Source organism: Nematostella vectensis, chromosome 2 (assembly GCF_932526225.1).
Source record: "Nematostella vectensis chromosome 2, jaNemVect1.1, whole genome shotgun sequence".
Classification (NCBI taxonomy): domain Eukaryota; kingdom Metazoa; phylum Cnidaria; class Anthozoa; order Actiniaria; family Edwardsiidae; genus Nematostella; species Nematostella vectensis.
The window spans coordinates 3,972,687-3,997,522 of NC_064035.1; the positions used below are offsets into that span (position 1 = coordinate 3,972,687).

The 24,836-nt window shown below is 40.8% G+C and overlaps 2 protein-coding genes across 3 annotated transcripts; one reads left to right on the top strand and one right to left on the bottom strand.

The window, feature by feature from the left end:
- Positions 1 to 50: 50 nt before the first annotated feature.
- Positions 51 to 20,785, bottom strand: LOC5514806 (arf-GAP with GTPase, ANK repeat and PH domain-containing protein 3). Of its 2 annotated transcripts, none has more exons than XM_032384374.2 (17): positions 20,505 to 20,785; positions 18,881 to 18,945; positions 18,340 to 18,510; positions 13,243 to 13,384; positions 12,265 to 12,399; positions 6,745 to 6,938; positions 6,474 to 6,545; positions 6,202 to 6,306; positions 5,467 to 5,992; positions 4,994 to 5,067; positions 4,819 to 4,896; positions 3,983 to 4,079; positions 3,590 to 3,707; positions 3,006 to 3,110; positions 1,570 to 1,657; positions 1,302 to 1,469; positions 51 to 864 (listed from the first exon to the last, which is right to left on the bottom strand). In XM_032384374.2, the coding sequence occupies exons 1-17, from the start codon at positions 20,662 to 20,664 to the stop codon at positions 709 to 711; spliced, it is 2,454 nt and encodes an 817-aa protein (XP_032240265.2). In that variant the 5' UTR covers positions 20,665 to 20,785; the 3' UTR covers positions 51 to 708. The 2 variants fall into 2 exon arrangements, with proteins under 2 accessions (XP_032240265.2, XP_032240266.2); XM_032384375.2 differs by having other exon boundaries at positions 5,854 to 5,992; positions 20,505 to 20,784.
- A 389-nt stretch (positions 20,786 to 21,174) lies between these two features.
- On the top strand, positions 21,175 to 24,036 carry LOC5514851. The gene is made up of 2 exons (XM_001634917.3): positions 21,175 to 21,342; positions 22,928 to 24,036. The coding sequence occupies exons 1-2, from the start codon at positions 21,271 to 21,273 to the stop codon at positions 23,708 to 23,710; spliced, it is 855 nt and encodes a 284-aa protein (XP_001634967.2). The 5' UTR covers positions 21,175 to 21,270; the 3' UTR covers positions 23,711 to 24,036.
- The last annotated feature ends 800 nt before the right edge of the window (positions 24,037 to 24,836 follow it).

Below are 24,836 nucleotides of genomic sequence, written 5' to 3' on the forward strand. Positions count from 1 at the left end.
GTTGAATACGCAAGGGGGAATGAGGTGGGGTATAAAAGGCAAAAAGCATGTAAATGTTATCCAGATTTTATTTGGACCCTAGCGGTGATAGCCATCGCTTTCACCTTTAATAATCCACCGGATTACTATATACACTCCATATAAATTTAATAAATACAACATTTGAATTTGGGCTTTATTTAGATTCGCTCAATTTTTAAGAGCCGTCTTCGTAAAATTTGAATCACGTGACACGGCGCGGATTCGAGATGTATTCGGATAGCGTCGGAAACGCACAAAAATGAACGTACCACGGATTATTGAGTGATACATGTTCAATTTTTATGGAATAAATAGTTTTAGATTTTGCGTTAGAAGTCTATTGATCCGAATTGCGTGCGCGTGGTTTTGTATTCTGTGAAATCTAATGCAATTCAGTAGCGATCTACGATAAAATTCAAACCATCTTACAATAAAAACGGCTCTATTATATATTACTTTATCAGAAAAATGCAGGGAAAGTACAGTTTCAAAATTATAAGGGTTTTTGTCACGCAATCCGGACCGACTGACTTTGAAGGAAAACCTAGAAGCAAGAAAAGTTCCTACTTAAACAAAGAGGAAATACCCATTCACTCGCGTAGTATTATATGCAGAAAAATCCTGGGGGACATTATATTACTCTTTGATATGCTCTGGGAATTCACACTAAGCTAACAGGTCACGTGGTCATAGGATGACATCACTTCCTTGGGGTATCAATGTTCCGAGGTCGTTACAACCGTTGTGACGTAAAATGTCCGAACATTCTTTACTGCCAGAGGAGTTTGCATGCCAGAGGGCGGATCGCCCCTTTGCGTCCAGTATTTTAACATCCGCAAAGTACTATAAAACAAAGGAAATATGTCTGAGTATTATGTAGGAGTATTAAACTTCTGGCACGATTTACAAGTAATGTTACTCTACGATATCAACTTCGTAACATTGTTTGTTTTTCAGGAATCAGGGAGTTTAAAAGGAGAGGTTTCTCATTAACCTGCTAGACCTCAGTTCCTGGCCGCCGCAATAGGCCAAGGGATGCCAAAAAGTTGACCTTGAATGATAACCGATTTTCCACTTCATGATATTTTTGTTACCAACAAATCGCATGAATGAACATTAAGCCATTTTACTAGAAAGACCTGAGCAGTGTAGGCAGTACTGAGTTTACTTTGACATTTTATTCCTAGAACACCTTGTTAACGAAGTTAGAATCGGGCGTGTGTTTCGCGTGACGTGATATTGTGACGTGACAAAGCGAAGAACGTCTAGACCAGACTTACCCATATAAGGAGTTGCGTAATGACTATGTTGCCAAGGATACTGCTGACATGTAGTGCAGTGTATCGATTCACGTCATCGTTGACGGCATTGACGTCATCAGGGGTACAGTAGGCAAGAAGCAAGATGCAGAGAGGAAGATCCTCCTTATCAACAGCTTCGTACAGTTGCTATGGAAACGAGACATCAAAATCGTACCGTGAGAAGACGACTTCGATGGTGAAGGATTGCATTTTTTTGGAAATAGGATCTGTTTCTAGAACTTTTTACCTCTCCTAGAGAGAAATCACACGAGGGCAGCTCTGAGAGGAAATCTTTGTTTTCATACTTTGACCTGATCCATCGTTCTTTCTCTTCCCTACAAACAAATAACGACTACAATCAAGCCATAGAAGTAGTGTAGTGCAATGGTGGGGAGGGGGGGAGTAGGGAGGGAGTCATTTCGTGGTAAATGACTATCGTTCCCCACTTTCCCTTAGTCGCATTTTGAAAAATCGCAATTTTTTTGCCCATTCCCTTCATACAAAAACAACAATGAAAACGACAATTATTTCTCACAAAATGACCCCCATCCCCCCTTGCACCATTACTACACTACTTCACACCACCAAATGACCCCCCATCACCCCTTGCACCATCACTACACTCCTTCACACCACCAAATGACCCCCCCATCCCCCCTTGCACCATCACTACACTCCTTCACACCACCAAATGACCCCCCCATCACCCCTTGCACCATCACTACACTCCTTCACACCACCAAATGACCCCCCATCCCCCCTTGCACCATCACTACACTACTTCACACCACCAAATGACCCCCCATCACCCCCTTGCACCATCACTACACTCCTTTACACCACCAAATGACCCCCCATCACCCCTTGCACCATCACTACACTACTCCACACCACCAAATGACCCCCCATCCCCCCTTGCACCATCACTACACTACTTCACACCACCAAATGACCCCCCATCCCCCCTTGCACCATCACTACACTCCTTTACACCACCAAATGACCCCCCATCACCCCTTGCACCATCACTACACTACTCCACACCACCAAATGACCCCCCATCCCCCCTTGCACCATCACTACACTACTTCACACCACCAAATGACCCCCCCATCCCCCATCACTACACTCCTTCACACCACCAAATGACCCCCCATCCCCCATCACTACACTCCTTCACATCACCAAATGACCCCCCATCCCCCATCACTACACTACTTCACACCACCAAATGACCCCCACCCCCCCTTGCACCATCACTACACTCCTTCACACCACCAAATGACCCCCCATCCCCCATCACTACACCCCTTTCACACCACCAAATGACCCCCCATCCCCCATCACTACACTCCTTCACACCACCAAATGACCCCCCATCCCCCCTTGCACCATCACTTCACTCCTTCACACCACCAAATGACCCCCCATCCCCCCTTGCACCATCACTACACTCCTTCACACCACCAAATGACCCCCCATCCCCCATCACTACACTCCTTCACACCACCAAATGAACCTCCCATCCCCCATCACTACACTACTTCACGCCACCAAATGACCCCCCATCCCCCCATCCCCCATCACTACACTACTTCACACCACCAAATGACCCCCCATCCCCCATCACTACACTACTTCACACCACAAAGAGTGTCGTGCGGCGGCATGAAGATTCATTACCTTGACGATGAGGGAGTTGGTTTTTCCCTATTGCCTATCCTTCCCTCCCAGATACTATTTGCCAATGAATTGCCGATTGAGCACATGACGGCCGTCACCTCTGATCTGTAGGGGTAAACCATGTACGTCATTGACAAATAAATGAGGCAAGCAAAATTTAAAAATATATAAATATAATTGAGATACTCTAGTAGACAGTGGGAGATACATAGTGGAACAGGCTTCGTCTCTGAAGCAAGAGGACCAGGTCAGGTCAACTTGGGACTTTTTCAGAGGTGTAAAAACCTGGCTCTCTACATTTGGGACTGTGAGTCCCTTGTCTTCTTGGTTAAGCCGGAAGTTCCGTCTCTCACGGCACATCATTAACCTGTATTGGGAGATGGGGGGACATAAAAGAATCGCTGGAGATGCTGCCCTGTGGTACCATCTAAAGTGCCAATGCTTACATTCTAGCTCACACTCATGATTGTAAACTGCATGGAACGGTCGGTAAAGTCAGTTACATGTAAAGCGCATTTGATCACGACTCACAATGTTTAAGTGCTTTTAAACACTTAATACTTAACATTTCCTTATAAACTTACGGCCAATCATCGAGGTCTAGCGAGCGAACTCTTGACACATGTGTTCCTATGTTCCGGTGGACACCTGAGCATTCTATGCACATCAGAGCACCAAGGTTCAGCGAAGCCCAGTCCGGATCTGGAATTAGAACAGGTCTGTTCACAACCATGCTATGAATCGATGCGCTGGGAAAACGTTGGGTTCGTTTGGATTTCCTTACTAAAGTCCACATCTTTAAAGCAAACGGTTTTGATTTTGAAATTACAAGGTTTCGCCATCAATCCAGAAGGCGTGGGCTTAACTCCCACTCACGCCACAAAGTTCTTTGAGTTTGTTGTGGCACAGGATTGGCAGACAACTGGCTTTAATAGATTGACGGATTATAATGAATTCCAATATAAGGGCATACTTACTCGGTGCTCCACAGTCCACGCAGATGTTGTTCCCGGGGATTGCTCTGATGGCTTGTATGTCATTACCTTCGTTTGAATACGTACTTTGCATTCGTGACTGAAAAAGAAACAAAGCATTTTTTTTAAACACTCACACACTTCCTTGATGCCAAGTTTCTGCAGATGTCACAGCACCTAATGAGATCGATGCGGATGAAATCCTGAAATCCCATCAGATGACAAGGTCTCTCGAATATCCTTGGCAACTTACACAGAGTTAGGAGGATTACGTCTCTTCAGGTCGATGGAAAACAATTCTCGCCAGTAGCGAAGCAGGCCCAGAAATATTTGGGGGATTGGGGGTGGGGCACAATACAGTAATATTAAGAACATATTGGGGGGCGCATCCATGCCCCTACCGGTCAGTTCCTTATAATTTTTGTAAAAATATTAGGAGCACATGCCCCACCCCCTGCTACAGCCCTTCTCGCACCCCAAGAACCACCCCTCTCACACCCCAGGGGCAGCAATGAGATGATGCCCGTGAGGTTTGACAAGACTGGACCCCGGCGTGCAAGGATGACCCTCTATGTGTGAGCCATCCTGACTAGTCCCATGGGTGATACCTCAAAGGGCTGTTTTTACTATAGATAAAGACTGAGGTTTTTGTGGGCACTGAAGTTGGGTTATTAACCTTAAGTTTTGAGTGCAACAACCCAGCTGTCAGGAGAAACAACATAAGAAAATAACCAAGCATGATATAAGCAACAAGCTCCCACATGTATGCACTACTAATAAGCCTCCACCTGAAACGTTAATGTATAAAACCCCTTTTTTGATAACCCAGTTTTTAATACCTTTTCGCGACCACTATCATTTGACTGTAAGCTGTTCAATATCTGTTGCTCTATGGCCTGTACCCAGCTGTCGCGCTCCTGCAATTCAAATATGAGTTGCAAAGACGTTCTTGCATGTTTTGATTGTTTGCGGAGATAATTACAAAAAATGGGTAAAAAATCAATAAGTGATTACCTCTGCTCCTCCAGCTTCATATTGCCATGACTTTCCTTCAAGCGATATAATTGTAAATTCATATTCTAAACTCTCTGTAAACATAAGACATATTGTTTTAAAGAGCCTGATTTCTAAAATGTTTTATATTGGAGAATTAGTGAACTAAAGAAACCTAAATTAAATATTAGTATATTTTATTATTTATTATTAAATATTAGTATCAGATTAGTTTCCTGAAGCATACTGATAGTAAAAAATAGCTATAACCATATTCAGTAGTCCCACAACAAGCAAAGCCATTAATAGTGTCTTGTTAGCTGTCAGTTTGTTTGTAGTCTTGACCTGTCAAATGGTCACTTCTTCTTGTTTATAGGTCATTGGGTGTGTCGCTGAGGTCACGTGCAAAAACAAAATAACAGTATATAAAGAAACAAAAGAAGAACAGAGTAAAGAACAGAAAACCACAAAATAAAAACACAACAAATGTCTACCTGTGTCAGTGTCAAACTTCCCACCACCACCACCACTCTTCACCCGTCTGTGCCCCTTATTCCTTTTTAAGCTAGAAGTCTGTGCATCAGTTCTCATGGCTCCTGGCAAAGCCACATTAGCTGCTACAAGAGCTTTTTCTAATTCCTCATAGTCAAGTTCACACGACTTGCTCGCATGCTTATTTCTCTTGTTTTTCTTCTTTGGGACACTAGAAGTGTTTGCCTCCTTATTTGTGTTATTTAAATTGGTCGCTGCAGGGGCACCTATTTGATTGCCAATACTGGCAATAGCAGAATTAACATCATGCTCGGAAGCAGCACAATCAAAGCCGTTTTGCGCATCAGTAGCATTCTTGCTAAGTGAGTCAGCATTATTGCTGTCAGTACCAGTCATAGCAGGGTCCACTGGTGTGGTTGGTCGCGAATCGGAGTTCTGGCTGGATGCCTTGGGAGGTCGCTTGCCTGGTATTTTGACCGTGGTATGTTTGAGGTTGAGAACTTTAGCATGTACATCATCCATGTAGTCCTGTGAAGAAGACCATTCTTTCATCGTGTCAATTGGTCTACATGTCATGGGTAACCCAGTAAGGGTTATAGCTGATAAGGGACAGAATAACAGCTTCCCCTTTCCCCTCCCCCAATCAGAAATTTCAAAGTACACCTTTAAGACCTGAAAAAAGGTTTCTTTTTCCTCTAGCAAATACAGCAAATACACTCTGCTAATGCCAGACTTACATGCATGTTTGGATAATAAACTAAGCTTCCATCATCTAGCAAGGTTACATATTTCTTCTTCCATTCTTGTTTGATAGAGTTTGAGCTTCGCTTATAAAGGTAACCCTGAAAATCAACATCAGTAACATTGTCATATAATCACCACCGTAAATTCCTTTGAAATGGCATAATTTATTTTGTTTCTTTTATGGATACTGATTAAAATTAATCAAGCACTTATTTCAGGAAAGTTATGCTGTGCTCATGGCTAGTGGTGCAGAACAACAAATTACCTGTTTTATAGGAATTGCTCTCCCACTACCAACATCCTGGTCAGGAACAACTTCCTTTTCCTTTTTATCTTTCTGTGAATTTAATTTTTATTAACATTAATGAGTTTTGGGGTGAAATTTGGGATGTCTCCTTAACCCGAGAAAAGAGCTCAAGAATTCACTTTTTCCTTAGTAAAGTCCTTACTAAAAAGGTTAACCCCTAGTCTCTCCATTTCCACAACACCTGTCAGTCGGGACAATAACCATACCTTGAAAATTGCATGGTTCTTACCGAAAAAAGCATGGTTCTCCTTCTTGTTGATCTCTTGGTAGTGGATTGTGGTGTGGATACAGCACTGTTTATAATACTGTTACTGGGACTGGTCGAGTAAACATTTGCTTCTCCCTCTCTAATAGTTGGCGACTGGACAGGGTCATAAGATGTAAGAACAGGTCCATTCTTAGCCTGGATCAGCTTTTCAATAGCTACAAGAGATCAAAAAGTTTTTTAATAATCATTTATTATTAGTACTTGAAATGTGGGGTACATCTCAAATATTGTTTCTTGTTCTCAAATAACCTCTCAGTACTTTCAAGTAAGACCTTTAGCTGCAAATCTTAGCAAATCTTATTTGCTTTTACGCGTTTTAAATGTGTAAATAGTATCATCATTCTTATCTTCATAAATAAGATCACCATCACCATCACCATCATCATCATCATCATCATCATCATCATCATCACCATCATCATCATCATCATCATCATCATCATCATCATCATCATCTTCATCATCATCATCATCATCATCATCATCATCATCTTCATCATCATCATCATAAACAATGCTTTTGTAGCACTTATATAGGCATGTTCTAAGCACAATACAAAAGTGCAACAATAGTGCCAATGGAATCATAAATCAATCCACCCAATCACACAAACTACTGGAAAAAAAAGTATTGTTTTTTTACAATCTTTATATATTTAAACAATTAGCCATTTCACTATTCCTGAGATTCATTTAAATATGTGTCCTTGTCTTTGTTGATATGCAATTGTTATGGTAGCTAATGGATGGTTGATTACCGGAAAAATGGCCACAGAATAAGTCATAGAATTAAACTACTGTTAGAAAGCGTTTCCAGATGCATCTAAAGCCATCTTAGACCATTGTTTTGAAAACATTGGTTTTACTGAGCCCTTTAAAACAACAATACTGCATTATGGCTCCAAAATCATAGGAAATTTGTAACAATAGTATAATACAGCATGTTGATAAGTTTGTGTTTATTTAACGTTATAGATTGTTGGTAGTTTTTTTTTTAATTATGCCAGCATTTGAGTAAATCTGCAATTATTTTGATGCACGCCGTTGATAAGATTGGGTAAGTATTATCAATCAACATAGAAAAATCTTTTTGGATATGACACACTTAAAGCAAATGTGGTCGCAGATCTGCCTTTGTGCGATTTTATCGTTGAATATAGAAACATCGTGGTTAGAATTCCAATGCATAATTTATCGAGTAACGCAAGTTCCCATAATAACTATCAGACAAACTTCGAATTAAATTAAAGTAATCCAGAGTTTGTAATTCAGTGGATAAAAGTTTCTAGCTCAAAGTTGATTAAAAACATCATATACTTTTCTGAAATTGGTTCAACTTTCCAAAGATAAATACATTTTTATGATCGTCGTGACCGATTTCACACCGATGGATTATTTTACACTCGAATAATAGAACTGGAGATATGCCATAAGTTACGATTCAAATACCTACGTTCGATCCATGATAAAAAATAATGGTATTCTTAATACTCGTAATTTGAGTTCTTATAAACAGTTCTTGTAAGGGTATAATCTTTAAAGCATCAAGCTTGATTTCGAGGTTAATCCCCGCGGATTTCTTGTGCCGAAAACATTAAATCGGTTCCAGTAATCAGATAGTTGTGACTTGGAGCGATCGACCTTTTCATAGCGACATAGTGGATTATATTGGTTCTTCGACCACACTTAGCAGGAATCATGCCGCAATTTTTTTTACAAAATACTTACACATTAATGTATCACAAATAGAAAAGGCAAATAGCCTAAAGTACGGGCCTAAAATCGAAAAAACAGTTGTGATTAGTTTCGAACACTTGAATGGCACTTTGTTGGCTTACCTTCAAGATCGGTAACATCTTTAATTACATCGTATGATCCAGAGAGTTGAAAACTTCTACGGATCATCGCAAATTCCAGTGACCGTTTATTTACGAGTTCAAACTCTAGTACTTGATTCGTGTACAGCCCAAAGAGCTTGGGTTGTTCACCAAGGCTTGAATTACTAAAATAATCCAGCAATTTTAGCTTGCTCAAGATCAATAGAATCGTTTGTTGTACAATATAATGACAAAAATATCAAATCTTGAAGAGACGATTAGTGTCTTCATTTTGGCACCATAGAATAAAGCTGATGTCGCCCCGCTAGTTCACGACTTCTTTGCGTTCCTCTACAAACCTTCAAAATTCTTTAGCTAGCTTCAGGGTCAACCCGGCACGATTCTCACGTAAAAAATATAAACATGTAATAAAATAATAACGGCCCGACCGGAACAGCATCAATGAAGGTACTTCCGATAGTACAGAAAGCTAAATTCTTGCTTGTTCATGCATAAGACGCTCCACATGCAAGTTGTGATTGTTATGCAAAGCAGCAGAACGCTAAATTGGTCAGCGGGTAACTTTATAACATCAACACTAACGAAGTGAGAAAAGATCCTAAGCAAATCAAAAAAAGGCCACGATTTATTTCAAAGATACGCACTAAATTGCAAATAGAACAAAGTCTGGAAATGCTGAATAAAAAAGAACAAAAAAGCAGATATTCGCCTTTATCAGTACTTAAATCACATCCACAGAGAAAAATCGTCATGCCGGGTCAATAAATCGCTGTAATAATACAAAACGGAAACAATCAGGGATGCGAAGACAGAACATGAGAGTAACCTTGAATAAGTGACTTCCGGTGTCGCCATCGGCACGGAGCAGCCGTGGTTAATGATGACACTTAAACGCTAGTTGACCACTGGTCAAAACAATAAATCAATACTACATTATTTTTACATCTTGTGTTAACTACACGTGACACAGAAATTAATAAAATTGTATCAGAAGGCTTTATCCCCTCCCCCTAGAAATAAGATCCTGTTGTATGCAGGGTACAAAAGCACGTTATTCTGCAAAGCTCGCGCACGTTACTACCACACAGGTCTATAGACTCAAAGGTTCCCGCCTATAGATATTTTGTCAAGTTTGCGACTGTCCTTCGAAGCGTCCCAAAAGCGGGGGATTTGCATGAAAAAAAAAAGCAACCAGGATATTTTAATCCAAAATCACGAGACTCCCCCCACCCACCCCCCCATACAGCTACGAGATAACCCATACTTCCAGGGCTCCTGATGGCTTCAATAGTATCAATTTACAGGTTTTCTTTGAGATTGTTGGCACGTTTGTATCTTTGTAACATACGGTTCTTCGGTTGTCGGGCAAAGTATTAGGCATATAAGAAGAAAGATTTATCAGAGCACAGTTCAAACTTAGAAAGGGAAACCGCGAAAAAAAAAGAACAGATCATAAACTAAATAAAATGGTAAGTCTCCTCTGTAATAATGACATGAAAAATAACTTATTTACTGAAACCAACCGGAATGACGTCACAGATAGATGTCGAAGTGCGAGGAAGGCACGTACTAAATACATTGTACTATTATAATCGTATTAATCAGATAGCTGAGAAAATGAATAACAACTCTAATGTTGTACTTTAGAACTAAAAGATAAAGCAACTAATGAGCAAGACAAAAGAAGTGTGAAATACTATACCGCGATGGATAGGTGATAAAAACCTTCAAGAAAAAAAAACTTGAAAGTAAACTCGCATTCCCAAGTAGGGAGCACAACACCAGGAGAAAAATAAAAAGACGATTATTCAATAAGACAGCAGTCCTTATGAATTTTTTAAGCATATTTGTCAGAGTCTTCCTGTACGATACTCTTGTTAATATTTTTGTAAATAATTGTAACACGTAGCACCCACTCTATAACTTTAACAATAAAAAGAAATTATCCACTGGTGAGCTAGTCAATTATATTAGTTGTAAGCTTTTAAGAAATAAAAACAAAAGCGAGAGTGTTTTGTTTATTAAAGGCTTAAAAAAAGTCACGTTTAGGTGAGTTTTAATTTTTCTTTAGAAAATGTCTACCCTTGGAAGAAATATGCAGCAATCGTAGATTGTATAGAGGAATGAAAGGGAAGAGCAGGGTATATATATCAGCAACGTGCTAAAGAGTACTAAGGCATTATTTACCAGTGAAGTCAACCGAGCCACGAGATCCGAACAAGCCGATCCGCGGAGGATGAAAATGCATCGTGAATGGTTTGACCATTGGAGACCATTGGAAAGAACCAGCAGAAAAAATATTCGTCTTTGTATGTCGCGTAGAAAGTTGCATTCAAACCCCTCAATATAAGTATGCTTCTTGTAGGTCTTAGTCCCGAGAAAAACTGAAATAGATGCGTGACCGAGCGCTAGTTTGTTGTCATTTTGCCGGCGTACGCCATATATGGCTATCATAGGGAGGAGCTTATGTCTTGTTACACTTCCGAAAATCTAAGGAGGGTCGCCGTACGACAACCAAAGGAGGTAATCAATACTCCTACGAACCAGTGAATGAGAAAATCGCTGTTGTGCGGTGTAACTAAAGCGAACGTACTACCGGTCGAGGAAATGTTTGCTCATACCCCTTATATTGTTTTGCAATTATCGGGGCTGTTACTTCGCGTGAGAACACAACGTCATCATTGAGTATACGTCAAAAACTGAAAGGGAATTCCCCAAAAGAAAAACACTTCCAACTACCCAATGTCAACAAAATATACAAAGTGTAGGCGAAATTACAAGTAAATGGGTCGACAGTAAGGTTTTTGACGGTTATCGTAATTGGTGGTAAATTAAAAAAAATCTATGATTTATCAAGGTAACTAAGCAGACTTGAACTAAACAAATAAAAGTTTAAAGCCTAGCATTAAACCATTACGATAAATAACAGCTAGGATTACCTTACAATAATGGCAATGATTCACTAGCTTCACTAGCAATGTAATATTGTGCAATGTAATATTGTCTTTCTATTAAAAGAGCCTTTATCAGCCATACCTCTCTATATTTTTTCTACTAATGTTGGAAAACAGACTGTGAGAAGAAATCTTAAAGTAACCACCTAAGATTATATTAGTATAGCAGGTGACAGAGTCTCTTTGAGCTAAATGTATAATACGTATAATACGTATAATACGTATAATACGTATAGTTTTCTATAATATTTTTAATATTTTAAATATAGCTAGATTAGATTCTAAATCACATTATTTATTAATTATCTGACTATTTATTTTTTATAGTGTCCACAATTAGCTTTTTTTAGCTAAACACTTTTGACACTTAAATAAAGTTTATGTATGTATGTATGTGTATGTATGCTACTGCATAACTAAAGCTGAGAAAAACACACAGAAGCCTGACATGGAAGCTTGTCACAGGGCTCATCAGGATGAAAATACCTGTTTTTAGAGCGTTGTACTGTATTAACTCCATTTTAGGCTAAGTTCAAACGCTGTATTATCCATGAGCCATATCCAATGCAAATATACGTAAATAAATCGATTGTTTTATCTTCATTTGCTTGTATTTGCATTTAAACGGCTCATGAATAGTACGTCGTTTGAACTTAGCCTAAAAAATAGAACTAAACAATACTAAATACCTATTTGGAAGATGCGATCCACATTATTCCCCGTTAAAGCAGACGCCTCCATATAGACACACTGCTTCAGGTCAGTGATCAATTTACGAATACGACTGTCACTTATCATCTTAGGTTGCTCATCGTTGACTCCATCTGGTATGGATAAAACAGATCATTCAATAAGAGGGTAGGTAACAATCCTAGACAGTTCTGGGTACCCCAGTAAGAGAGTAAGATTCTAGAACAAAACATCATGTACCTGACCCCCCCCCCCCCCCTCCACGCAGACACACATGCACACAACAGAGAGGGCAGACTGTCCAATTCTGATCTCATAAATCCTTTACATCTACAAGGGAGAAATTAAGCTTTCATAACACATGTCTTATACACATCATAGAAAATCATAGCCAATTATTTGGGCCCCCTGTGATGATGTTCCAAAAGTATTAGTTTACATCTGTTTCTCCCAAAAGACTACATTTCTAAGCACAGCTACATGTTACAGCTAGCTGTTGCCCATCCTGAGATGATGCTTTTAGTGGAATGTGAATCATTGAGAAGGTGACATATTTGGCAAAAGAACAAAAAAAAAATTTCAGCATTAAAAAAAAATCCACTGTCTTTTTTCGTAACGATCTATGTTTTCTACTTAAAAAATTTATATGCCAATAACTTTCTCAAATAAGCTGAGAGAAATATGCTTTGCTAGGATGACTAACAAAATCAAAGGATTAGATTAAAGCTAGTAAAAGAGGTGGCACAATTGGCAGTGTCCCTCTGTATTGCTTGTGCCTCTCTGGATTGATTCCCTAGTTCTACCGTGATTTGAGTTTGGCAAATCTTGCTCTTTTTTCAACGGGGTTTATCACCTGGTTCTACAGTTTTCCTCCCTCCAACAATCTTCTTTTATGTCCATTTATGTGAACTTCAATGCAGATCTGCACAAACAATAATACTTTATAGGACAGGAAAATGAGAAATCTCTTTAAATACCTTTCATTGCCACCAAAAGAATAGGTACATCTGAGATGTTTCTGTACTGGGCCATCTTAGCGTAGTACCCTGATATCACGTTGTAGCTCAGTTCATCATCAAGGCTGAATACGAAGATGACAGCATCTACCCACTGAGTAAACTGAAAAATAAACAGATAAACTTTAGTTTATTTGATATTAAACCACAGCATCATCTCACTGTTCAAACTCAGAAAGACAAACTTGTATGGTTTAATTTTTATACCACAGTATTAACCTATTTTCATATGCCTAGATAAGGGTCTATACAGAGGGCTAAGCACCAGTTGTATGAACTGAGGAGTAAAAAGACAAACTTTCAAGATTTAATATTACACTAAAGCAATAACTAATTGTGTGAGGTGATATCACCACCAACCACTTCTATCACTATTATCATGTTTATCTGCATGGTGATGTATAAAGAGTAATGTTGTAGTTTTACTTCCGGTTAATTAGCATATCTTTCGCACATGCGCACCCGGATTGAGTTCCTCGTGTAGTCCGCCATGTTTTGTATTGTGTTAATGAAATAGGTGAATAAAAAGCCTTCAAGTCAACTTATTACATGGTGTCAGAAGCAAACTGAAGGAAAATCACTCTCAAACATACCAGGTCGGTATTTTACGAGAAATCTAGCAAGTTTACACAAGGAAAATGGCCGAACTCACTGGACTCACTAGCCCTCGTATGGACTGGAATGCAACCGATCTTCAACAAGCGCTAAAAAAGTTCAAGGCAACCGTCGAATTGTACTTTTCTGGCCCGCTTAAGTCCAAATCGGAGGAAGAAAAGGTCAGTTATCTGTTGATATGGACGGGAGAAGAAGGAATTGAATTAGTTTCTACGTGGTCGCTAACCTCAGACGAGAAGAAAAAGCTGTCAACTTACTGGGAGAAGTTTGAAGAATACGTCGCCCCCAAGAGCAATTTTCGCTTAGCACGATTTAAACTACGCACTCTGAAGCAAAAGGACGATGAACCAGTGGATTCATTTATAAAGAAAGTAAGATTGCTAGCCAGCGAATGCAGGTATGATAATGTAGACGAACACATTATTGACGCTCTAATTTTCGGGTCTCGCCGCCCACGTGTCCAGGCTAAACTCCTCGAGTTAGACAAAACTCTAACGCTCGCTAAGGCAATAGACATAGCCAGGACTGAGGAAGCCACTTCGGCTCAGTTACAAGATATTAGAGGCACAAACACTATACCTGTACACGCAACAACCCACAAAAGCCCTTCTTCACATCCCAAGACACACTCACGTGAAAATAAACAAATACAAACTTGTGGGAACTGTGGCACTAGCCATAATGTGACACAAAAATCCCTGTGCCCCGCAAACGGAACAAAATGCAGCAACTGTGGGAAACCAAACCACTGGGCCAAGGTTTGCCGTTCCACCAAACCCCAAGGTCCCACCCCGAGGGGAAGAGGCAGGCGGGGAAACCGGAACAAATCAAAGCAACAGATAAACACCCTCAGCAATGAGAATGCTAGCACTGCACCTGAGCCCCTAGATTCCCCACAGTTATATTTTCACTCTCTGACCATTGATAGTATGTCTCGACAGATCACTCAAGCGCTCGTCAACATACAGGTTAACTCGAGTAACGGGACACTACCACTATTATGCAAGATTGACACTGGTGCTGAAGGAAATGTGATCCCATTAAGCAACTACAAGCACATCTATCCAGAGTCACTCTGCGACATAGACGGCAAGCCCCTCAGCTTAGCCCCATCAGATACAAGGATAACAGCATATGGAGGCCATGAAGTACAACACTACGGTACCTGCAACCTCACTTTACTACATAACGGTCAGTCCAGCCCTCATGAATTTCATGTTGTAAACACGACAGGACCTACAATCCTAGGACTACCCACATGTACTGCAATGAAGCTTGTAACCCTTAACCACAGTCTAAGCAAAGACCAGGCTGAGCCAGCCGAAATACGACCAGCTCAAGTACCCAAGGATGACCCTGAGGCAAAGGCAGCTCTACTAAGACAGTATGCTGACTGCTTCGAAGGCATCGGATGCTTCAGCGGAGAGTTCCATATCACACTTGACCCTACAGTACCCGCTGTGGTTCACCCGCCACGACGAGTCCCTGAAGCACTTCAGGAGCCTCTGCGCAAGGAGTTGGAATCCCTCGTACAGCAAGGAATCATCACCAAGGTTGATGAACCCACTGACTGGGTCAACTCGCTAGTCTGTTCCACAAAGCGGAATGGCTCCATACGACTCTGCCTTGATCCAAAGGACCTCAACTGCGCCATCAAACGTCCACATCATCGTACACCCACTCTTGATGAAGTCTTATCAAAGCTAAGTGGATCCGAGTACTTCTCCATAGTTGACGCCCGCAGCGGTTATTGGAACATAAAGCTTGACCAGGAAAGCTCACTCTATACAACATTCAACTCTCCCCATGGAAGATTCAGATTCCTACGACTACCCTTTGGTCTGATTTGTGCTCAGGACATCTTCCAAAAGAAGGTCGATGAAACCTTTGGTGACTTACCTGGGGTGACAGGCATCACAGACGACATAGTTGTTTACGGACGCAACCGTAAGGAGCATGACAATAACCTGAAAGCAGTAATGGAGCGTGCCCGTGAAACTGGTCTGAAATTCAATGCTGACAAATGCAAAATTGCCAGCAAGGAACTTGTCTTCTTCGGACACACCCTAAGTGCAGATGGTCTGAAACTTGACCCTGCTAAGGTTGAAGCCATCAACAACATGGATCCTTCAACGAGCCTCACAGATCTCCAAGTCTTCCTAGGTATGACGCAATACCTTAGCCGTTTCATACCCAACCTCGCTTCAACAGCAGCGGTCCTCTGGGACTTGACAAGGAAAAGTAGTCAATTCCAGTGGTGCCCAGAACACCAGAAAGCTGTAGATGACATCAAGAAACTCATCACATCGCCAGCCTCGCTGCAGTATTTCGACAGCACCAAGCCTGTCGTAATCCAGGTGGATGCATCTCAACGTGGCCTCGGCGCGACACTCATCCAAGATAAAGGCCCTGTGGAGTACAGAAGTAAGCTACTCACTGAAACCGAGAGGAGGTACTCCAACATAGAAAGGGAAATGCTTGCAGTCGTCCATGGTCTCGAGAAATTCCACTACTACGCTTATGGACGCCACGTCCAGGTCCACACGGACCACAAGCCACTGGAGGCAATATTCAAAAAGCATCTGGCCAGCGCGCCACCCCGCATTGCCAGGATGATGCTGCGGATACAGAAATACGACATCGACATTCGATATGTCCCAGGGAAGGACATACCCCTGGCCGACGCCCTCTCACGACTTAACCCAAGTCCCGGTGACACTATCGCTGGACTTGATGTCTCTATACATGAGCTACACTTGCACCTCAATGCTAGCCCTACTAGGATAACGCAGATCCAAGAGGAGACGAGGAAGGACACAACACTTCACTCACTTCGTGCCGTCATCGCCCAAGGTTGGCCAAACAAAAGAGCTGAATGCCCTGAGTTACTACACCCATACTGGAACTATCGTGACGAACTTACTGTTGCCGATGGATTGGTCCTGAAGGGTACCCGAATTGTAATTCCAAAGACCCTGCAACCAGATGTTCTACAGCAGCTACACTATGCACACCAGGGTGCGGAAAAATGCAAGCTCAGAGCCAAGGGATCAGTCTTTTGGGCGAACATCAATGCCGACATCGACAACATGGTCAAGAGTTGTGCTCCCTGTCAGCATAATCAGTCCATGAACACTAAAGAACCGCTAATGCCTCATGATGTTCCACCAAGGCCCTGGCACACCCTAGCATCTGACTTGTTCTCCTGGAACGGTTCACCATACTTACTACTCTCTGATTACTACAGTAAGTTCCCAATTGTGCGCAAGCTAACTAACATCCAATCATCTACTGTCATCGCTCACCTCAAAGGAATATTTGAGGAACATGGCATACCAGACAAACTTGTCACAGGACATGACACCCAGTTTACGTCTGCTCTATTCAAGGTTTTCAGCAGCACCTATGGATTTATTCATACAACTACAAGCCCATACTACAAGGAGGCTAATGGCTTCATAGAGAGAAATGTGCAAACTGTCAAGGATCTCCTTCAAAAGTGCAAGGAATCAGGGCAAGACCCACATCTAGCCATGCTGTGCCTGAGAACAACCCCTTTGGGTCACACCCTGCCATCACCAGCAGAGTTGCTAAATTCCAGAATATATCAGTCTAACCTGCCAGCTACTTCCAGGCATGCACTACTGAACAAACCTGACTATGATGCCAATGTCAAGCTGCAAGCCAGACAAGACCGACAGAAATCATATTACGACAGGACTTCCAAGTGTCTACAGCCTGTCTACCCTCAGGACGCTGTCAGAGTCTTCAACCCCCTCAACTCCAAATGGGAGCCAGGAATAGTTCGAGCCGCTGCGCCAACCCCACGCTCGCACATTGTGGACATGGCCAATGGCAGTACTCTCACCAGAAACCGCAGACACATTCGTCCCACAGGTGAAAAACTAAGCTTGAATAATACCTCAGCTACTGATGACTACGAGCCTGTAGCAGAACCAGCACCTAACGGCAACCAACCCCCAACAGAGCCAAGGACGTCTACACCTGGTACCCCTGCGAAGTCCACACCTACCCAAAGTGGTCCACCATTACGCAGATCAACACGGACAGTGAAGCCCCCAGACAGACTGAACTTGTAGCATTTGCTACACAAACATTAGATATTGAACTATGTTATTATTAGTACTGCAAAGTTCTTTGTTTTTTTTTACACCCCTAATTGGACACTACCAGTCACATTTGTACTCATGTAATTTTTCAGCTTTTCAGCTTAGAGAAGGGGATGTTGTAGTTTTACTTCCGGTTAATTAGCATATCTTTCGCACATGCGCACCCGGATTGAGTTCCTCGTGTAGTCCGCCATGTTTTGTATTGTGTTAATGAAATAGGTGAATAAAAAGCCTTCAAGTCAACTTATTACAAGTAACATTTTGAAAAATGTTCTTAAACGTTTATCATGGACAGTGGAGACATCTCAAATACCTGGAGATCTGGGGGTCCAGTCTCATCCCTGACAAGTAGCAAGTGGCTCTGCCCTTCATAGATAACCTCTTTCTTGTGACGTCCAGTAAAGGACTCCATTTTAGCACAGCTGCCAGTTAGGTACCGGTGGACCAGGAAGGATTTACCAGATACAGAACTGCCAACAACTCCCTGCAAACAAAACAGGTACACATGAACTGCAGGTATTGTATCATGGTATAAATCACTATAGCGAAAGGTCTAATAACCCCTCAAGAGCCAAAAGTTCTGAATAAGGTTTTCTATATTATTATAGCCCTTTCTTCTCTTATATTAACGAATATTAAATAGTTTTGCTATACTTGATTGCTATACACAAATTTATAATATCTAAGTCTTTAGAGGGGTCAAATCTATAAGATCAAAAACTGTGAAAATCAGATTTTGAAATAAGCCTCCTCTTCACCATTTCTTCTGTTTTTCTCCCCAACAGGGATAAAAATAAATATAAATGAACCCCTTGGGGATTACAAGAGCTTTTTAATACTTTTAAAATACTTACAAGTTTAAGTACAAGGTTACTGCTTATCTTAGTTGCTGTAAATTCTGGACTGTTCAACAATGACTCTGAAAAAGAATTTATAAAACATTATAATAACATATATCTTTACTCAATTTTCATAGCAGCAATAATCAATCACACAAATAATTGCTTTCAAAGGTTTTATTTTTTAATAATGTTTTTTCGAAGGTGACCGGTCCTGGGTCCTCCAACTTGAGAAGTGAGTGTCTTATTGCATATTGATGTTTCCTCTCATTAATCTACTGGATTTATATAAAAAAGGACCAACAGTTTAATACCTGTTGGGAAGGTAACAGATTATTTTTTTGCATCAAGCCAAGGATTGCATGTTCAGCCATTTTTTAGAGAATTTGGCTAACCTTAATGGTCTGCCTTAAATGCTGAACTGCAGCTAAAAAGTTGTTCAGCCAAAATTTTGCCAATCTCAAGATTTCTTAGGTCCAGCAATGATTATCACTGCATCTTCATAAAATATAATAATATTAAATAAAATTTGTCATAAAATTTATAAAATTTGTTGGGCACACCCCAAACAGACAACACAATTTGAAGATGTTTATATTGAATAGACATTGACTTGTAATACATTTGTCTTGGAGTTAAAAAAAATAAAACAGGATTGAAGTAAAAAATATCGTAGAGAGATACTGGTCATAGCTTGCTTTATCTTATCTAACAGCGTGGACTCCACTTGAAGAGTGTAAGTGCAACTTTTGCCAGTAAGGCCTAAAAGATTCTCCCTTGATAACAATGTCTGTGGCCAAATACTTGACAAAACCTTTCATATCAATTATGTTGGTAAGAGTAGCAGTTCAGGATAAGGATGATCAAATATACTGGTCCAAAGCAAGAATATTATTATAAGGATTAGCAAATAGTCACATCGGGCTAGGAATATAATGGAAGTTAAGGTTTATCATTCGAGTGTGAGCATTCTAAGTATTATATTCGGTTCACATGAATTTTTTTGTCATTTATATTTAATAACACTTATCATTCGTTCTGCCTGTCGCTTGAGATCGGTTTTAACGAAAGAAAATAATTTGCTGCTCCCTACCTTAGAGTGTTATCTAAACTGGCAATCGACGAAAAGGATCGAATTCTTCCGTTCCAGTTTCACGAAAACCATTTTTTCCCGAAGTAAGGTGATTTAGGAAAAATATATTCTCACCTTTTCAAAACGATGTGAAAAATACATAATGAGTTCACAAATGACAGAAGATATATGAGCTAAATGAGATTTCAAAAGAGAACAGAGGAAAAATAAATCATGATGGTCCATATTTGTTTTGGAGATGAGGGCTGTTATGATAGAAGTGAAGTTCCTATTTTATGATGTATATTTTTTCAAGTCATTTACCGGTTAAAAGTGTACCGGTTGTTTGGTGTTTACATGAGGCGATCTTTCAAATCAAATGCGACGATAATAAAACACGACACGTTCGCAAAGCCAAGTCAGGGCAAGCTGTGAAAATAACATGCTGTACCGCGTTTCAATAAAATCCTCGACATATACCTCCAGCAACACACCATCCCTAAAGCCATAAATCCATCTGGGCCATCAAATAATGAACGCCAAAATATAATAACGTTAATAACATACCTTCTAGACCGTTTACCAGTTCCCTCATTTTCCTCTTCAGTGGAACATTGTCTACTTGGTCCAACAATTCGTATAGCTTTTGTAGTCTGGGGTGAAAAGACTGGAATCTCTCTGCCTCTTGGCGGATAGCCATTGCTTCTAAGGAGTCGGAAACTGGCATAGCTTTGCTACTACGATGGTGCTATGTCGGCACAGACATATTATCATTTGGTTCACTCAATCGACCAACTTGGAACCTCGATTGGTTTTGAGGTTAAAAGGTTCTTCAGCTGTTTTGCCACCAGGCCGCCTGGACAATTTTTCCCTATGAGGGAGGGGGAGTGGGCGCCCTTTCCGGAAACGGAAGTCATGTTTTGGTGTTTGGATGATGTGTCAGCTTAGGAAATCGAATTAAACGAAAGGAAGCACTAATCGCGTTTCGTGCTTGAACTCTAGGGTAGATAGGAATCCATCTTTAAGACTAGGGGCTGAACCTTCAAGGTGGTATACTTTTGCAGTAAGTCGGACAATGGCCAGCTAGCAGCCTTACATTAGCATCCCATCAGAGCTATTATTCTACGTCTGATAAAATAATGTGAATACACAAATATTCATTTGATTGTCAGAAGCTCGAGCTACAACCCTACCCCCCACTCCCCCTTACCCCCGCTTTAACCGCTGAGCAATGAGGCAGTGCGAGAGGGCGCGCATCCACGCGTAAAAAACGACTTAAAATTGTTCAAACGACTGAGATGTTTCTGTAGCCAAACAAGGGTGGTATGAAGATATGTTCGAAGTGCTGCATCCTGACAACCTAAAGCTTAGGTTTCCTCTGGTTTCTGCTTTCACGACCTCGCCAGTAAGTCAGTGAATACATAACATACACTGTCTTAAAAATTGTTGCGAAGTTAAAAGAAGTCGTTTGCCATGTTGTCTTTTTGATATATATTTTTTTTAACATCCCCGTATTTCATTAAGCAAGAGATATTAAAATTTTGTTTTAGTATAAATAGTATATGATGTCTTCGGAATGATTTTCAGACAAATCATATTACCATAAATTATAGTTTAAAAAAGCATTTCAGAAAAGGGAGCAAAAATCTATACTCATCATCAGTACTGCGTGAATTATTGTTGTACATGCATGTGTTTCTTGGTAAATTGAGTTCAAGCGTATTCCATAGTTCTAAATTTGGGCTTTACTTGGCGCTAAATAATCAAAATAATAACGTTCATTTGCCCAAAGGTCACGGTCTGTGCCGATAAAACGTTAGGTCATATTTGTTTTTGGCGGGAAGCTTCGAACACTGGCTGTTGCGAGACAGTCGTCGTTAGAGGCCCTGGGCTGGTTTATATTTAGTCGAGAGCTTGACTGGAATACTTGAATGTTATTTTTGAGATAACATCGGAAAAAACTTTGAATGGATTGTAATACACGCGCCAACGCTTTTATGAATATAGTATTCTTTTATTTTAGAACGTTTAATTTTGGCTATGGAAATGTTAAATTTTAGTTTCTATGAAAATATTATACCCGATGAATCGTTAGAAAATAATTCAAAAAAAAAAGTTCAAAAGAAACTCCACATCAAATCGACTTTGACCACTCGCAAGTGCCCGACTCATACGTCACTCCTGCTAAGCCAAATCTTAGTCTAGCCTGCGAGCCGGCCCTCGTTCGGGCTTATTCGGAAATGTTTTGTTTTCGAAAATTGGGGATTCTATGGATCGCGAAAAAATGCACCATCGCCTCAGCGCACCTCGGCCTTCACGCGCGATAAATGATGGCCGGCTTGCATGTGCTAATTGTCTATTTGCATTCGGACACATAATATATCGGGTTTAACGTTGATTTAGACGACGTCACACTAAACGAGTCGCGCTCAACAGGTTGCGAGTATTCAAAGTTGACTTGATGTGGAGTTTACTGTGTTGCACAAAATACAAACAATATGATACACTCTTTTTTTTATAAAAACTTCTTATTTTCAGTTGAGGCTGGGCCGTTCTTATTTTTTGGACATTTTGAGGCTGAAAATGTTGAATATAATACCCAATGAATTATTAGGAAGAGGATTACCTTAATGATCAATAGCAATAATAAGGTTGTTACTATAATGAGAACAGTTTGATTCTGCATTTTAGAACGAAACAGGACTAAAAAAGAAAAAGAATTACGGCTATCTGAGCCTCGGCATGTTCTTAGCATGTTCTTAAAAATTTGTGAAATCTCGGGCTGGATGTTCTTATAAAAAATGTTCTTATAAAAAAAGAGTGTATTCGAATTGGTACATCAGAAGCTCGGCGTTTGAAGCGGTGTCGTGCTTGTCATGCAGAACGACTGGTGCAGCCGTGATTAGTGCCGTGCCGAACTTAGTTGATTCAGACGTCGAACTGTTCATGTGCCCAATCCAAGCAATTAAGTAATCTTTTTTGTCTTTCAGTGGCTTCCGCTTTGTGCATTCGCTATGTATCGGCTGGTTATCGGTATATACTGCCTGGCATGGATGATGTTCGTTGAGACTGACGAGGGGTATAAATGGTTCCTCTACATCAATCACTGGAATTTCCTAGCACTCAGTCTCTACTTCATATTGGCTGGCGTGCTGTCAATCATGTTCATCATATCACCGGAAGGACAGGGCTACCAAGCCGCCGGGGAGTGGGGGGACAGATGGGAGCCGTATATCGTGGGTTTGTCCGACGATGTCCGAGAGAAAAAGAGCGGCTGGACCATCCCAATAGAGAATAGCCTGATCCACGATTATAACCATATTGATCGGCTAAGCTTCCCTCATAAGTGTCTGTGGGTGGTGTTTACCGTTGCGACTGTAGGGTCCATACAATCTTCACTTGTCTATTGGTGCATCCTACGCGAAAATACAGACGTCAGCGGTTACAACGTAACCTTTTTCATCGTCAACTCGATATTTGTGGTGATTGAGCTTCTACTTAGTAATATGCCGGTAGTTCCGCTGCACATCGCGTATGCACATGCCTTTCAGTCTACTTATATTCTGTCTACTGTCGTGTACTGGGCCTCCGGGGGAACAAGCATTGAGGGAAAGGACTATATCTACCATGCCATGGACTACTCCGAGCGCCCAGCCATGGCGGTGCTTACAGCTTTCCTCTCCTTGCTACTGTTTCAGCCTCTAGCGCAGCTAATGTGTTATCTGCTATGCAAATTACGGGTCTGTATGATTTTAAAATATTTGTATGAGTAGTATAAACAGCCATTTTTACTCCTCCTGTTTATCATCACAGTGCAAAGTGAACGATGATTCTTTAGTAGACATCACTTGCTCTTGGTAGAAGACTGATCTAATATAACATTTATATAGTTGATGTTCATTGTAATATTTCACGACCTAACGTAAATGTGTAGTTGCAGAAAATATCCATACCTCCCCCATTGCGGGGATTGGAAATTCCAAGGAGGTGGGGGGTTCAAACGCCCAGAAATTTCCAGAGGGTAAGGGGGGTAAAATGCCCTTTTTCCTTAACAGTTACTGTATTGATTTTTTTCCAGGGGGTTGGAAATTCCAGAGGGGTGGGGGGTCATACCTCAGACCCCCTCAATAGGGGGGGGTATGGATATTTTCTGGAACTACACAATCTTTGTTATTTACGATTAGTAAAAGCAACTTTTTGCTTCAAATGCAATTATTTGGAAAAATAGCCTGCAATGTCTTGCGCCATTTTGTTTGTGTTTATTATGAAGTATAGATGCAGTAGATAACACGATGAAGTATGTTTAACAATTAGACTTACAAGTTCGATCTCATCGTACAATCTCGAAGCGCCTAGTTAACTATTTGACTCAGAAAACGAGAACTAGTAGTCTCGTTGTTTTAGGATAAACCCACTCACATACTACCTTCAAATAAATGACGATTTTAATAATTCTCAATAATAACTGCTTTTGGCGCCGCTTTTTCGCTACGGTAGCCAAACAAATTGCGAGATTCGTGATAGTATGCGAGTGGATTTAAGCTGCTCACTATCCATGGCTCAATATATAGTGAGTACGGTAGCCAAACAAATTGCGAGATTCGTGATAGTATGCGAGTGGATTTAAGCTGCTTACTATCCATGGCTCAATAGATAGTGAGTACGGTAGCCAAACAAATTGCGAGATTCGTGATAGTATGCGAGTGGATTTAAGCTGCTCACTATCCATGGCTCAATAGATAGTGAGTACGGTAGCCAAATTGCGAGATTCGTGATAGTATGCGAGTGGATTTAAGCTGCTCACTATCCATGGCTCAATAGATAGTGAGTACGGTAGCCAAACAAATTGCGAGATTCGTGATAGTATGCGAGTGGATTTATACTAGTATAGTATGGTAT

Bases quoted from the DNA above. Each gene is read 5' to 3' on its own strand.
- LOC5514806 (XM_032384374.2), bottom strand. From the start codon at position 20,664: ATGCCAGTTTCCGACTCCTTAGAAGCAATGGCTATCCGCCAAGAGGCA. The intron at 18,511-18,880 runs GTAAGTATTTTA...TTTTGTTTGCAG, and splicing joins GTAACCTTGTACTTAAACTT to GGAGTTGTTGGCAGTTCTGT. The intron at 3,111-3,589 runs GTAAGTTTATAA...TTACCCCTACAG, and splicing joins CTAGACCTCGATGATTGGCC to ATCAGAGGTGACGGCCGTCA.
- LOC5514851 (XM_001634917.3), top strand. From the start codon at position 21,271: ATGTTCGAAGTGCTGCATCCTGACAACCTAAAGCTTAGGTTTCCTCTG. The intron at 21,343-22,927 runs GTAAGTCAGTGA...TTTGTCTTTCAG, and splicing joins CTGCTTTCACGACCTCGCCA to TGGCTTCCGCTTTGTGCATT.